Source organism: Spinacia oleracea, chromosome 6, assembly GCF_020520425.1.
Source record: "Spinacia oleracea cultivar Varoflay chromosome 6, BTI_SOV_V1, whole genome shotgun sequence".
In the NCBI taxonomy this organism is placed as follows: Eukaryota; Viridiplantae; Streptophyta; class Magnoliopsida; order Caryophyllales; family Amaranthaceae; genus Spinacia; species Spinacia oleracea.
Genome location: NC_079492.1, coordinates 60,475,075 through 60,492,183, shown reverse-complemented (window position 1 = coordinate 60,492,183; position 17,109 = coordinate 60,475,075). Strand labels below are relative to the sequence as shown.

Genomic DNA, 17,109 nt, shown 5'->3' with positions numbered 1-17,109 from the left:
ACCATTCAAAATTTTAATCCATTTATTTTTAAAATTAGCCACTGACCCATGAAATTATATTCCCTCTCCCAATTAACCGAATTATTAGATCTAAATTATCTAAAAAATCAATTAAGGATCTAAATTTTACGAATTGGGGAAAAGAAAAATTAGGGTTTATACTTATTGGAAAAATCTGAAATGTTTACCATAGATCAAGAGTTTACCCAGTGACATCGTGTCAGAATTTTAAGCAATTCCGAGTTAATTTGGTTGACCTATTAATTGAATTACTTTCCGACACTTTTAATTTTATTAAAAAATTAACAAAAACGCCCAAAAAAAGGACACTTCGAGGCCTGTTTTTGCAATTCCGATCTCATGAGTTGATCTTAGAAAATTGTTTTCAATCAGATTAGGGTTTGAAAAGTCGAAAAATCGAATATTTTTGAAATCAGACCTTATTACGCAATTCATCTAATAATTCATAATAAATCCGAAAATTCAACAAAAATTCCAAAAATTTCGACAACAGCAAAAACAAATAAATCATGCTAAAATATGCTTTGAATACATATGGCTCATGATACCACTGTTGGGGAATATAGTTAAACATAATAACATGTGTAGAAACAATCCCCAAAGCCAGGAAGCATGTATAAAGCACAGATTAAGCATACTTACGTTTGAAGCGTGTTTTCCTCAGCAATCTGTCAACGAACACGAACTTAGAACTCCACTTGTCGTTCCTTTACCTGGCTCACCGACACGATCAGATCCGTCTTGATAGTCGTAGCTTAGACAATCGATCAAGAGTGTTTGCTTTTGGGAAGAACTCACTTTGGAGGCACAGAGAGAATTAGGGTTCTCTGAGTCTCTAGGGTTTGAGTAAGATTGAATTGTTTTAGGAAAACTTGGGTGAGTAGGTTATTAGAATAACCTACTAACCGGCCAAGCCAATAAGGCCACGACCGGCCAGCAAACCCACGCGACACACACACACGCGAGCACGCAGCCAGCTGGGCCGTGGGACGTGCGCTGCTGCTGCTGCGTTGTGGTCTTGGCCCGCGCGCGCAAACGCAACCGCTTGGCTTTGGGCCAGCGCTGCTGTGCTCGTGTTGCTTGCGTACCAAGCGCCCATGGGCCTTGAATTCCTCGTGCATTCGGCTCGTGGGCTGCTCTTCGTATTCGCGACTTAATATCGTTCCGGATATTATTTATCGTTTCGTATACGACGAATCACCGTCGTACGATACGATTTATTCGTTTCTCCCAGCTTACGAATATTCGCGATACGATATACGATTCCGATGCAAGGTCGTATCGTATAATGTGTTTTCCAAAACTAATTCCCGAAAAGCTATTAAATGAATTTCCGATTCATTTAATCCGGTGATCTGTTACGTGTCATTGGTGTGACCTTGTAGGTTCAGTCAAGAGTAAGTTGTGAGTTCAATATCCATTAGAACTCACTGATCGGAAGCATTGCTCCAGCTAGCTGTTCCGATCACTTGATCTCACTGAATTAATTGTTCGCAATTAATCTGAACCTTGGTATTAGACTTAATGCACCTTGGGTGAAGGGCATATTTCCTTCACTCTAGTGGACAATGGATCAGCCATCAACGTGTGTCCTCTTCACACTGCTAAAAGTTTGGGTTTCACCCCTAGCGACTTTTCTAGTTCCTCCCAAGGTGTTCGCGCCTATGACAACACTCGTCGGGAAGCAATGGGAACTCTCAGTCTTCTACTCCGCACAGGCCCAATCGAGCGTAAAGTGAGATTTCAAGTGCTCAACATCAAAGAAAGTTTCAATCTCCTTTTGGGGAGACCCTGGATCCATGACATCAAAGCTGTGCCATCCTCACTCCACCAGAAAGTCCGAATGAAGGTCCAAGGAAATGTCATTACTCTAAATGCATCCCATCGAAGAACCAAGATAGCCGACAAGGCTCTGATATTAATAGAACATGATGACAATGAAGAAGACCTTTGGGGGTTCAGTGCCGAGGTTGGAGCCATTGAGGCCAAAATGAATCCCATGGCAAGGCGCATGATGATCAAGCGTGGGCGCTTCTTGGGCACTACTCTGCCACAGCCTACCGAGTCTCCTTTCAAGACTCATGGACAGACTGACTGTTGTGGTCTGGGATACAAGCCGACTAAGATCGATAACAAGCAGCAAAAGGCTAAGCTAAGTGCCCGTCGAGCTGGCAATGATCAATTAAAAATACTTCCCCATCAACGTACACTCAATGGGCAATTCACAAAAGAAGGAGAGGATGACTTGTACTTTGACTTTCCAGAGCCTTTCTACGACACTTCAAGAGGGATTCTATACCCTGGATTCGAGATCTTTCAAGACTGTCACTTCCTCGAGGATGCTCCTCCGATACAAGACAAGGCCACCCTTGAAAGCCTTGATTCATCAGCTTTTGGTCTCTTGTTTGGCCAAGTAACACCAATCATTTCCGAAGATACTATGGTCCAAATGATCACTCAAATCGAAGATTTCGACCCATCTAATATAATTACTCCAAGTGAGAAGATGGTCAATGGCTGGAGAAAGTCCCTCAAGATATCTGCTCCAAATGGCAAAATGTTCAAGATTACTGTGGGCGAAGGATCTATGATGAGCGAGTCTGAGTCAGAGGATGATCTACATCTGAGTCTAGTAATGAGTCTAAGAGTCTAGGGCTAGAGTCTTGCATCAATCAAGAGCCTCTAAAGGCCGAGCTTCAAGTCAAAACTGTCGATGTAATGATTGCCAATTTCAATAACACTTCAATTTCCTCTTACTCTTCGAGTCCAAATTCAAAACACACTTCTAATCCAAAAAACTTTGCTTCACAAGAAACTGACCTTGAAATACTAAAAGCTATTGAAAATCATGAAAACAGGACGCCCATAATTGAGGAAACAGAAAAGGTTAACCTTTCTAACAGCAGTGATTCAAAACTAGTTCAGATTGGTCTAACTCTATCTCAAGCAGAGCGGGATGATCTTATCAAGCTACTTTCAGAGTACATAGACGTCTTCGCATGGTCCTATGATGATATGCCAGGGGTTGATCCAAGCATCGGTTAGCATACAATCCCCCTCATTCCAGGTGCAAAACCCATCAAGCAGAAACTCCGTCGCATGAAACCAGACGTTTCCCTCAAAATTCAAGAAGAAGTCTGTAAGCAGCTAGAGGCCGGGTTTATTCGAGAAGCCAAGTATCCAGAATGGATTGCGAATTTCGTCCCAGTTCCAAAGAAAGACGGAAAAGTACGAATGTGTGTGGACTACAGAGATCTTAACAGGGCCAGCCCTAAAGACGGATTTCCATTGCCTCACATCAACATCTTGGTCGACAACACCGCAAATCATGCCTTACTCTCTTTTATGGATGGGTATGCAGGTTACAATCAGATTCCCATGGAAATGGAGGACATGGAGAAGACAACCTTCATCACTCAATGGGGTACATATTGCTATACAGTTATGCCGTTCGGACTGAAGAACGCAGGGGCTAGTATCAAAGAACAACCACAGCCATCATGAGCGATATGATTCACAGGGAAATTGAGGTATATGTTGACGACATGATTGTCAAGTCCAAAGAGCGACATGAGCATACCTCAGTACTTCGAAGTTCTTCAATAGGCTCAGGTAATACAATATGAGGCTCAATCCTCAAAAATGTGTATTCGGGGTAACGTCGGGCAAGTTACTCGGATATGTCATTAGCTCTCGGGGCATTGTTAGGGGGGAAAATACCCTCTTGGTGACGTGGTCAAACACGACAAGTGGAGCATATGTGGCTGCCAGCAAGGCATGACAAAGCACCCTTCCATCTTGCTCTCAACGGCTAAGGGAAAGGCAACGGTTACGGACCATTCCTAAGCAAGCCGTTATTACCCATTTAATGCCCAATTATGTACATTTATGTTTATACGTTACATTTTATCATGTAATGCCTATAAAAAGGCTCAGCTAGGTTAGTTTGTACATACGAAATACTAAGTAATAATAATACTCCCATTCTATGCTTTTACGACTATCTCTCGTCATTCTAAATTATCTTGCTCAATCTATTGTTAGCACCATCATCAAGGCAAGTTCGTCTCTAAGTAGAATTTGCCCAAAATAGGCATCGAGGCTGATCCTTCGAAAATCAAAGCAATTCTAGATATGAAGCCACCAACGAATGAAAAGGAAATTCGGGGGTTTCTCGGCAAACTGCAATGCATCAGTAGGTTCATTTTGAAGCTCACTGTGATCTGTGAACCGGTATTTCGAAAGCTCGACCCAAGCAGGAGATGTTTCGGCTTATATTCCTACTAATGTAATTTCCATTACAGATGGACAAATATTCTTATCCGCCGATCTATTCAATGCTGGAATCAGACCGGCTATTAATGTGGGTATTTCTGTTTCTCGGGTAGGATCTGCGGCTCAAATTAAAGCCATGAAAAAATTAGCTGGTAAATTAAAATTGGAACTGGCGCAATTTGCAGAATTAGAAGCCTTTGCACAATTTGCTTCTGATCTTGATAAAGCTACTCAGAATACCATATGTAAATTCGGGTGCATGGTACACATCAGTACTCCAGTGCATTTCTCCTTCTGAATCAGAATAAATATGTTTTCGAACCCTTTCCTTAAAATTCAAGGTGGATGTCCCTGCGCGAATTTCAGCAATCACTTGTTCAGATTCAACATATTGATCATTTTGAACTAAAAGAAAACTTTTTGGCGGGTATTCACATTATGTAGAATATCGTCACTCTCAATAGTGACATACAAGTCGATATAACATAGAAAGGCAGGGTGTCCATGACGTGTAGGTGTGGGATGAACCAAATCCTCATTGAATTGGATTTTTCCATTAGAAGGGGCTCGTACATGTTCTGCAGTCCCTCCTGTGAATACTCCACCCGTATGAAAAGTTCTTAATGTTAGTTGAGTACCAGGTTCCCTCCGCAAAAGTGAGCCCAAAGTCTGGGATGAGGACTGTCAACACGCGTTCGACATTATCAAAAATTACCTCTCCAACCCGCCAGTTCTAAAGCCAACCATGCCAGGGATTCCCCTCAGGCTCTACCTCACAACAACAGATTCGGCAGTAGGGGCCATGCTCGCCCAGGAGATTGAAGGCAAGGAGAATGTCGTATACTACATAAGCAAAAAGCTGATCGTGTACGAGACCATATACACTCAGCTCGAGAAACTCAGCATCGCCTTGGTTTGGGCCACAAAGAAACTACGGCACTACATGCTCTCCCAAACAGTGTATGTAATTAGCAAAGCGGATCCTCTCAAGTACTTATTTTAAAAACCAGCTCTCAACGGACGGTTGTCAAGATGGTTGGTCATGCTAGCAGAATTCGATCTCAAATACGTTCCTCAAAAATCCATCAAGGGTTCAGCAGTCTCAGACTTCTTAGCCGACTGTCCCATCGAGGCAGAAAAGGAGGATTACGACTTACCCGACGAGCAAATCTTTTTTTTTTGACAAGTAAGATTTGCGACGAGCAAATCTTAATGACAAGTGATGACAGTTGGTCAATGCATTTTGACGGTGCTTCAAATCAGAACGGATGTGGTGTTGGAATAATTCTAGTAGCCCCAGACGGCACCCACATTCCTATATCAGCAAAAGTGCAATTCAACGTCACAAATAATGCGGCAGAATATGAAGCATGCATTATGGGCCTGGAAGCCGCCTTAGCATTGGGTGTCCAAAAGCTTCGAGTGTACGGGTACTTCTCCCAAATCATCAATCAAATTTTTGGCAAATGGAAAGTAAGAAGCGAAAGCTTAGCCCCATACCAGTCATATCTTGAGAAGTTGTCTGAGCAAGTAGAAGAGCTTAGCTATACATACCTCCCGAGAGAGGAGAATCAATTTGCCGATGCACTGGCAAAGCTGGCTTCAATGATCAACATTCCAAATGGCAAGGCTGAAATGCCACTTACAATTGAAACACGTCAAGAAGCAGCATATGTCCATGCTATTGACGACATCGAGTCAGACAGAGACAAGCCCTGGTTTATAGACATTCAAAGGTATCTGCAACATTCTGAATATCCTCCACACTTCTCAAGCAAGAGCCAGAGGGCTTTACGACTACAATCAGCCAATTTCGTCATAGAAGGCGCCATTCTATACAAGAGGACCCCTAACGGCCCCAATCTTCGATGTGTTGATAAGCACGAAGCTCAAAGAGTCATGGACATCGTACATGCCGGAGTCTGTGGCACCCACATGAATGGGAAGATGTTGGCCCTCAAGATCATCAGGGCTCGATATTACTGGACTACACTAGAACAGGATTGCTACTTCTTTGTCAAGAAATGTCCTACCTGCCAAAAGTATGGGAATCTAAAGCACATTCCCCCATCGTTGCTATATTCTCAATCATCGCCATGGCCATTCTCAGCTTGGGGTATCGACGTCATCGGCAAAATCACTCCAACAGGCACCGGGGGTCATGAGTTCATACTGGTTGCCATCGATTATTTCACTAAGTGGGTCGAAGCCAGATCATTCAAAGTGTTGGGTTCCAAGCAAGTGGCCCAGTTCATACAAGAAAACATCATATGAGATACGGAGTTCCTCACGAGTTCATTAGTGATCAGGGAACCCATTTTCAAGGAGAGTGTGAAGATCTATTCACCGAGTACAAAATCCAACATCATCGTTCTTTACCTTACCGCCCGCAAACTAATGGGGCAGTCGAAGCAGCCAACAAGAATGTCAAAACCATCATCATGAAAATGACAACCAATTACAAAGACTGGCCCCAGAAGCCGCACTTCGCATTGTGGGGGTATCGAACTTCAATCCGTACTTCAACTGGTGCAACCCCATTTTCATTAGTCTATGGAATGGAAGCAGTACAACCTATCGAGCTGGATATACCTTCTCTAAGAATAGTCCTCGAAAGCAAAATCCCAGAAGTTGTATGGGTACAAGCAAGGTATGATGAGCTAATCATGCTTGATGAGCATCGGCTTCAAGCCGCTCATCACGTACAAGTCTATCAGCGCCGAGTGGCCAGATATTTCAACAAGAGGGCCAGAACCCGAAACATCAAGGAAGGCGAGCTTGTCCTGAAAGCCCTTCGCAAAAGCGTCATGGACCCAAGGGGAAAATTCAAACCCAACTGGGTAGGACCATACATTGTCAAGAAAATCCTCTCCGGGGGAGCAGTTGAATTAGCAGATGTCGATGGAACAGAATTCCGATCTCTGACAAACCTCGATCAACTCAAGAAGTTCTATGTCTAAGTTCAATGTTCAAATTCAAAATCCAATTCAAAAAGTCCTGTAAGGGTTAGAACTACGTCCGGCCTTATTCCTTAACGGGACACGTAGGCAACCTCATTCCGAGGCCCGACCACTTTAATACAAAAAAATTCAAAATTTCCTCAATTAAGGGCATCCTAAAAATCAAATTCAATACTCAACGGTTGTTGTCTTTATTCCAAATGTGTCAATTCAAAGCAAAGCATGTTCAAGCGGAATTTAACACAATAACTATTTATTCGGCTCTAAGGCCTTCAAAGCTAATTCAAAAACAAGGTTGGAATCAAGTGAAGCAAAGTTCAAAGCCTTTTCACTTCCACTAAACACACTTCCTAAACACACTTTCTAAACACATTCTTTAACACAATTCCTTCTAGTACAACTTCAAACACATTAGCCTACAAAGATCTAGGGTCAGGCGACTATGCTCTTGAGTCTTGGCACCTTGAGTATTATCCCCTGGCTCATCCCGCAATCATTCATCAATCTTCCCTTTTCCCAGGCGGCGAGAGAAGGAACTTGCTAGTCTTCTAAGATGGGAGGATGACGAACCTCCTTTGGACTCAGAACGGTCAAGCACCGGACGGGCCACACTCCCGTCACTTTCCTCATGATCGATTGATGCAGGGAGTCTAGCTCTAGAACCTCGGACTCTAGATGGTCCGGAGAAAGAAATGTCCCTCTGGCTTGGGCCGTTCATCCATACAACATAACCCGCAGAGAGAGTAACTGGCTCAGGTGGGTATTGAACACTCAAGAATGGTTTGGCAACCCAGTACCGCCTCCAAACTTCAAGTCGATTTGCATTCAGCGCAACAGGTTTCGGGTTCTCTTCAGCATAGTCCGGGATTTCCTGTTTCAAGCCATACTGTCTCATCACTCTAGCAGGCAAGTAGAAGACCAACATTATGAGGCTTGGCACCCTCAAAGCCGTAGAACCTGGGGCATGTCTCATAGAAGCAATTCCCCACCAAGGAACTACCCACCTTATACAAGATTCAACTCCAGAGAGTGCGCATCGCCACTCATCCAATGAAAGTCGGCCATACACCATGGGCCGCACAGTGACCCCTTTTCTATTATATCTTTCCATGTTCTCCAGTGGTGCCACCAGCATGAGCCTCTCCATAAGCCAGGCCTTGGGGAGTATACAGGAAAAAAAAAAAATAAATAAAAATGCAATTCAACATTCATAATACAAGTACAAATTCAATATACAAGAAAGCTCCAGATCCTTACTTGGAGTAATACCGGGCTTCCCGACAGCAAAGAAGAGGGGTCCGACTTCAACATATCAAGGCCCATCAATGTTTCGCCAATCACGAGCGGCATTGGCTCCCGGCCACACTAGAGGAAAAAACTTGATAAGTTGCCCTTAAAAGCGGCTTATAAGTTGCCCTTCATAAGTGCCACCAATGGGGGGGTTACTTTTGTAAAATTATCAAAGGGAAACTTATAATCTTATAAGGTGCCCTTGTTTGCAACAAGGGCAACTTATGTGAAACTTATAAGTTGCCCTTGTTGCAACAAGGGCAACTTATAAGCTTCACATAAGTTGCCCTTGTTGCAAACAAGAGCACCTTATAAGCTGCACATAAGTTGCTCTTGTTGCAAACAAGGGCAACTTTTGAGTTTCTTTTTTTTTTTTTTTAAATCTGCAATATAATTCCTAATATTCTGCAATATAATTTCTGATTTTGCAATATAATTTCTGTTTCATCAAACATCAGCTTGACATTCTAAAAAATGATATAAATTTCAAATTTCCAATAATATTACCGAATTAATTCAAATGTAATTAATTAAATCGATAAATAACAAAATAATGTAAGAGTCACGAATAACTACAAGCCTGCTCTATTTATTACACTGAGGGTAGTTCACAATCGTTGAAGTAAATAGCCCACTTGTCTCGAACTTCATCCAACTCCTTTTTGGTAAAGGGCCCCTCCCTTGGAGTTTTGAAAACCTTTAAAAGAACACCGTACATGCAAACCAATAAATTAAATTAAGTTTCATATGCGAAAACAAAAATTATATTGGTCGCGAAAACAATTATATTGCCCAAAAATGACATTTTTGAACCCAACTACCAACAAACGAACCTCTTTCCACATTCTAACCCTTTTTCGTGATTTATATGATTAGTCAGATGATTATAAGACTCATTTCAAGTTCGTTATGCACGCCTATTGGTCATTTGGGTCGATATAGGTCATTTATGGCCAAAAATGGCATTTTCGATCCAAACTACGAACAAACGAACTTATATCCACATTCTAAACCTTTTTCATGATTTAGATAATTAGTTATATGATTATAAGACTCATTTCAAGTTCGTTATACACGCCTATGGTTCATTTGGGTCGATATAGGTCATTTATGGTAAAAAATGGTATTTTCGATCCCAACTACCAACAAACGAGCTTATATTCAAATTATAAACCTTTTTAATAATTCATATGATTAGTTATATGTTTATGAGACTCATTTCAAGTTCGTTATGCACGCCTAAGGGACATTTGGGTCGATATAGGTCATGTATGGCCAAAAATGGCATTTTCGATCCCAACTACCAACAAACGAACCTATTTCCATATTCTAAACGTTTTTCATGATTCATATGATTAGTTATATGATTATAAGACTCATTTGAAGTTCGTTATGCACATCTATGGTTCATTTGGGTCGATATAGGTCATTTATGGTCAAAAATGGCATTTTCGATCCCAATTACCAACAAACAAACCTATATCCGTATTCTAAATGTTTTTCATGATTCTTATGATTAATTATATTATTATAAGACTCATTTCAACTTCGTTATGCACGCCTAAGGGTCATTTGGGTCGATATAGGTAATTTATGGCCAACAATGGCATTTTCGATCCCAACTACCAACAAACGAACTTATATTCAAATTCTAAACCTTTATAATGATTCATATGATTAGTTATATGTTTATGAGACTCATTTCAAGTTCTTTATGCACGCCTAAGGGTCATTTGGGTCGATATAGGTCATTTATGGCCAAAAATGGCATTTTCGATCCCAACTACCAACAAACGAACTTATATTCAAATTATAAACCTTTTTAATGATTAATATGATTAGTTATATGTTTATGAAACTCATTTCAAGTTCGTTATGCACGCCTAAGGGTCATTTGGGTCGATATAGGTCATTTCTGGCCAAAAATGGCATTTTCGATCCCAACTACCAACAAACGAACCTATTTCCATATTCTAAACGTTTTTCATGATTCATATGATTAGTTATATGGTTGTAAGACTCATTTCAAGTTCGTTATGCACGCCTATGGTTCATTTGGGTCGATATAGGTCATTTTTGGCCAAAAATGGCATCTTCGATCCCAACTACCAACAAACGAACTTATATTCAAATTCTAAACCTTTTTCATGATTCATATGATTATTTATATGTTTATAAGACTCGTTTCAAGTTCTTTATGCACGCCTAAGAGTCATTTGGGTCGATATAGGTCATTTACGGTCAAAAATGGCATTTTCGATCCCAACTACCAACAAACGAACCTATTTCCATATTCTAAACGTTTTTCATGATTCATATGATTAGTTATATGTTTATGAAACTCATTTCAAGTTCTTTATGCACATCAACGGCTCCTTTGGGAACAATAAAACGTGTAAAGGGTTAATGATTCCTATGACATATAACGATCAAAGGAGCCTTAAATGTGCCTAAATTTACCAAAGTATATGAGAATGAGGATTGGCAACCTAATACTAAGTATTTTAAACATGTAAAGGGTTAATAATTCCTATTTTGGTTCATTAGTTGAGAGTTGGGAGTGAAAATGGCTCTTTTAGTCAAAATATGACATATATCGATCAAACGAGCCTTAAATGTGCATAAATTGACCAAAGCGGATGAGAATGAGGATTGGAATACTAAGTGTGTTTTACATGCAAAGGGTTTAGAATTTCTATTTTGGTTCATTAGTTGAGAGTTGGGAGCGAAAACGACTATTCTAGTCAAAATATGACATATATCGATCAAACGAGCCTTAAATGTGCATAAATTGACCAAAGTAGATGAGAATGAGGATTGGTAACATAATACTACGTTATTAAACATGCACATGGTTTAGAATTCCTATTTTGGTTCATTAGTTGAGAGTTGGGAGCGAAAACGGCTATTTAGTCAAAATATGACATATAACGATCAAACGAGCCTTAAATGTGCATAAATTTACCAAAGTAGATGAGAATGAGGATTGGAAACCTAATACTAAGTGTATTTTACATGCAAAGGGTTTAGAATTTCTATTTTGGTTCATTAGTTGAGAGTTGGGAGCGAAAACGACTATTCTAGTCAAAATATGACATATATCGATCAAACGAGCCTTAAATGTTCATAAATTGACTAAAGTATATGAGATTGAGTATAAGAAACCCAATACTAAGCATATTGAACATGCATAGGGCTTAGAATGGATCAATGTGATTCAACCTCAGCTAGATGGCCTTAAGTTTGATATTTTAGTCGTAACAAACATATCACTGTATTTATTTTTACTTATATTGAAGAGAGGCAAAAAACGAGATAAACGAGGCTTGTTTAATCTCATGCCACTACAAATTAAATTAGGACCATTCTAGGAAAGCATTTTCCAGCTATGCGTACCTGACAGATTGACTAGATTAGTCAAACTCAACCTTTAGCGCCAAAAATCTTGTCATATCATCCATTGTGAAGCTTGTGTCTATGATATTAGACCTGACGTCTGATATAGCAGAAACATTCCATCTCGCCTATTAGTCGGCATCCGAATATGCTGCCCTCCACCCTATTATCAGAATTTACACTTTACAAAATGTAAACGACCAAGAAAAAGTGTATGTGTGTGTGTATGCGCGCACAAGAGATAGAAGGGTGGGTTAATAATACATAGATTGATAGGGAGAGAGTCTGGCATGCAGTCAGAATGAAACTTCTACGATCAGCCAACTAGTCATAAATCTGAAACTCGGGTGGGACGACCAAGCACCAAATGATATTGACTACAGAATTTTATCCAATAGATGCTTCTATTAAAAGATGAATCATAGTATTCGTTCTTATGGAAAACAAAGTATTTGTGGCAATAAGTGGCAATAATAATGATTAATGTGTGAAAAATGCCAAATTGATGAAACAAGAAATCAAAACTCCTTAACTGATAGCATTTTCTGATTAAACTAGAGAAGAATCAAACGTTAAAACTATCAGAAACTGCATCATAGACTACGAGACTGAAGTTTATCTTTGTTTACTATCAGTAAAAAGTACCAGTCATAATCTACACATATCAACCATTTTAGCCAAGCATAATAAATAATTCAAGCAGTTTGTAACATTTTCAGCACTTTTCTGTCAATATTTTTACCCGGCCTCCCCTACAAACTTCTAAAAGGTCGTACCAGTGCATAAGGCTCGCATTATTTAACGCAGAGTCTGGGAAAGTTTCATATGTACGCAACCTTACTGTAACCTTATATTCATAACCAAGTCAGATATCAGATTCATGACTATAGGCGAACACAAGTAGGCAAACTATAGGCAAATTATATGGTTTATGCAAATTATAGGCGAACACGAGTAGAAGCAGTAGATATCAGATTCATGACCAAGTCAACCAAAGTCAACTTTATTCATGGATCTGAATCTTCATAGCAAAGTAAAGCAGAAGCAGTAGAATGTGTACGAAGATTGAAGTAGCAACAAAACAACTTAGCATAGCAGCAACTTGAAGCAGATTGTGTAGCAGACTGTGTAGCAGATTAAAGCAGCAGCAACACAGAGCAGAACGAAAAGCTAGAGCATAAGCAAGCAACATAGTAGAAGCGGCACTGAGCAGAAGCAACAACCAGAGCAGAAACAACATCAATAGTGGGTAAAAAAAGCTTGAATTTCTAAACAAAAACAAACAAAGCCAATAGCCGCAAATAGCTTTTCATTCTTATTCGAAAAAACGCCGTGTTAAAAAAAATGCCCACAACACCAGCATATATCACAAGTTACAATGAAAGTAAGTACATCAGACAAGAACCTGATCAATTGTTCGAATATCAGGAGAAAGACCACCATGAACACAAACAGGATGATTAGCCAAAAGAAGGTGAACAAGGAACACAGGTACGTACCTTGTTGAAGTCCCCTTCTCTTTCGACGAAATCAAGATAGTTGTGCCAATTTTCTAGTTCTGCATCATTCAAGGGCCGTACATGAAAGTATGGCTTTCTAATTGCTGTTTCAAAACCAATGATCTTAGAATCGAACTCCTTAGCTTTCTTATATATCTCTTCTCTAACTGTGATATATTTCTCCAACTCTTCGGCTTCTGTTAAACCAGCACTTACAGGTTTAGAAGATTCTTCCATTGCATCAGGATTAACCTCCTTTTCAGATTCTTGAACATCAATATCTGAATTGGCAGTAGCTGCTTCTGTTGCAGCTTCTTCAGCAGTCCTTCTTGATCAGTTGTCAAATTCTTCGAGTTGACATATGTAGAGGTGCAACTTGCAAAAACTGAAGACGGCATTCCTTTCTTGACAATGATGCCAGCAATGTTGTCAAAAAACCAAGTTCGCTCATAGGAACAAGTTACATTGCCCAGCCATCACCCCAATCTGAGTCCACATTGCCAGCAGAAAATTCCAAATTTGTGGCGACTACAACATTAGATGAACTGTGTTCTTGATCAGCGACTGGAGCAGGTGGAACTACTGAACTTTTTGATGAGCTGATATCAAGATGATGAAACAGACAATTTTGACCATATTTGCATGTACCTTGTAGCTCATAGTTCCGGCAGATTTTGCTACCCTGGTCATTGCAACAGTTTGAACAATAATAAGTTTTATCACATTTAGTAGAAAACATAAACAAAACAAGGACATTTATTTCATCACAATATGATGGAAGTGACTCTTTTGGAAAAGATCTCTGCGCACAAATAATACTCGAGTCCCATTACAACATAAGAAATTGTCACATACGGCCCCACTTAGCAAGATTTTTACTCCCCCGTTTATAAATATTTGCAACAATTTGACGTTTTCACATTATACATTAAGTTTGACCTCATTTCTTACCAACATATAAAATTCAAATGTTATTTTGTAATACGCTGTTGGATTAGTCATTTGTGTTCAAACATGTGCATTGGCAATAGTGTTAATCAACTTGTTGCAAGTATTTAGGAATTATAAAATTGTTTAAAAAAGGGAACATACAGGTCTTAGAGGAAGTCCCGATTCATTGAGATAACTTGGTGAAGATGTAGAAATTCGGTCCCTTGGATGGTGGTATCTACATGCAGATTTAAATTTAAAATTGCCAGTTTTCATGAAGAATTTGCACTCTAGTTGTCCAGGCCGTTCTGGGTACTGTTCATTCTGCAGTTGCTGATGTTGATGAGACGATGCTCCACTTTTCCTTGGATTGCCGGTAAATGAATCAGGAAGCTCGGGATTTTTCTACAGAAACCAAGTAAAATCATTTTATTTTAAGCAAAACACAATGGTAAAAATATAAGCAATGGGAGTCACAGTAGTCAGTTCAAGCAGTGTAGAAAGAATCAGTATAGTAGACATACAGATTTGGAATAGAGGCCTTTAGAGGAAAGCAGCGGCAGACGCAGCTTAGAGTCTCGACTTACTGGATGGTTATACCTGCAAGCAGATCTGTATTTGCAGTCTCCAGTTTTCATGAAATAATCACAATCAGGTTGCCCAGTTGTACAAGAAACTCTTCCGACTGCATTACTTGTTCATAATGTGTTGTAGGATCAGTTTTCTTTGAAAAGTTCACAATTTGATGTGTAAGAGGTGTCTTTTTTGCTGACATAGAAAGGTTGACCTGAGCAAAAATAAAAGTTCAAAGAAAATAATACAAAGCTAATTTTCCTAATGAAAACATTTGTCACTCCTTAGACAGGATAAAAAGTAAATGCATTAAAACAAGATGCAAGCCAAAATTATGAAGAGTTTCAGCTTCAAAAACAACAAAAAAGTAGGAAATACAGTAATCTGGTGTTTATAAACTACAAACACTCGTCCTTAGTTCTGCCAGAGGACGGCTGCCAGCTAGCTCCTTGAAACTGTAATACAGACATGTAGGAAAGCTGAATTATACAAGAAACTAATGCTTAAATATATGCATTCACATAACCATCCAGAACACTCTACACTAGTCAGATCCTGACGCATCACACACCACAATGCCTGAAAAAGCTGCATTGTTATCCTACAATAACTAAGACTCATTATCCATATGAATCGAATTGTCAATTTCGCCAACGGAACTCCAAAAGATAATATAAGCACCAGTGTGACAATCTATTTATACATAACTCTATAAGATTATTAAATTTGCACAAGGTAAGGGGGTCTAGTGAATGTATAGCCTACAATACCAATACTTCACCATTTTAAGATCGTAAACATATTAAACTGGGAGCAAATCATTATTTAGAACGTTTTAAAATGTCACTTAGAATTACTTGATACTTGGCAAGAGGACAAGAATTTGGAACATTCATTTTATGACGGTCTGTCGGTTAAAATTTTTGTAAGAAATGGAATGTAGTGACAGAAGTTTCATCCCCAAAAATCTCTGAAAAGAGTGGAGGCAATTTGGTTGGATGCTTCAAGGACTTCAATCAGATTAGATCGGGCACGAAGCATCAAGCCAAATGAAAGCTGAAAAGACTCATGGTCATGGTTGATTTAGAACATGCGAACAAGATAGAGAAAATATACTACTTGAGAAGTTGCAAGCAGACCAACCCTGTTTATAATATGCCTTGTTTCACTTGTTTAAACTACGATGCAACCACTTGTTCATTTACAGGCACAATCACATGAAACCTAGCTGAAAATTCAAATTCCAGTTTAACTTCCCCAATTCCCCAACTTGGGTTCATGACATCCTAGTAAATCACTATAACTAATACAACCTACAATGATTAGCAATGGGTTGGCCTGCAATCAAATAACTGCTGAATTTTCTAATACAACCTACAATCAAATAACTGCTGAATTTTCTAAAGCCCCAATTACTCCAGACATAAATCAAACACACCCACATCAAATTAACAAAATAAAGTCATTACAAATTGACCCAAAAACAACAAATTGAGACGCAGCTAGGCCGGTGAAGAAGAACGGCCGGAGTCTGGTGGCCAGCGCTGCGAATTTTGGAGGAGAAGAACGACCGGGCTTTGGAGGAGAGGAGCCGGTGGTGATGGTGGGCGGTGATGGTGGCCGGAAGGGCTGACTTGCACGAGAGAAGAAGGAGGCTTATGGAACTGCTAGCTAAGAGAAGAGAAGAAGCTGGTGCGTGAAGTTGGATTAAAGTTGCGCTTATTTCAAAAGTAGGGAATGTTTTAACAATTTCCAAATTTTTTTTTTAACCATCAAAAGTTGCTCTTGTTGTATAAGGGCAACTTTTAATGAGCCACTTATAAGGATTTTTTCCTCTAGTGAGGACACTAGCAAATTGCTCTACAATATCTATTCCGGAGGCATCACCATTGCGAAACCCCTGTTTCGAAAAGAGGAAGCGAGCAAAGATACAAAAACTCAGGGCCCTCAAGCGGAAAACCTTGGGGACATCAAGCCCAGCAAAATAGGCGACAAGGAGGGACAAATACACCCCTCTGCCATATACAACAGCACTCAAAAGTGGGGGCTTCAAGCCTAAATATCTTTCAAAACCCGAAAAAAAAGTGTTCTTCAACACTAGGCATGCATGGCTCCGACATAACGGGCCACCCCAATATGGCACTAAACTCTTCAGGGAGGGGACA

The 17,109-nt window shown here is 39.8% G+C and overlaps 1 protein-coding gene and 1 long non-coding RNA gene across 2 annotated transcripts; both read right to left on the bottom strand.

Annotated features, from left to right (window-relative positions):
- Positions 1-7,466: 7,466 nt before the first annotated feature.
- Positions 7,467-8,740, bottom strand: LOC130463875 (uncharacterized). The gene is made up of 2 exons (XM_056833152.1): positions 8,514-8,740; positions 7,467-8,412 (listed from the first exon to the last, which is right to left on the bottom strand). Exons 1-2 carry the CDS (start codon positions 8,604-8,606, stop codon positions 7,750-7,752), a joined length of 756 nt encoding a protein of 251 aa, XP_056689130.1. The 5' UTR covers positions 8,607-8,740; the 3' UTR covers positions 7,467-7,749.
- A 281-nt stretch (positions 8,741-9,021) lies between these two features.
- Positions 9,022-16,680, bottom strand: LOC110791308 (uncharacterized). The gene is made up of 5 exons (XR_008923163.1): positions 14,896-16,680; positions 14,534-14,776; positions 13,442-14,123; positions 11,943-12,105; positions 9,022-9,243 (listed from the first exon to the last, which is right to left on the bottom strand). It is a non-coding gene; the product is annotated as an uncharacterized lncRNA (long non-coding RNA).
- Positions 16,681-17,109: the final 429 nt, after the last annotated feature.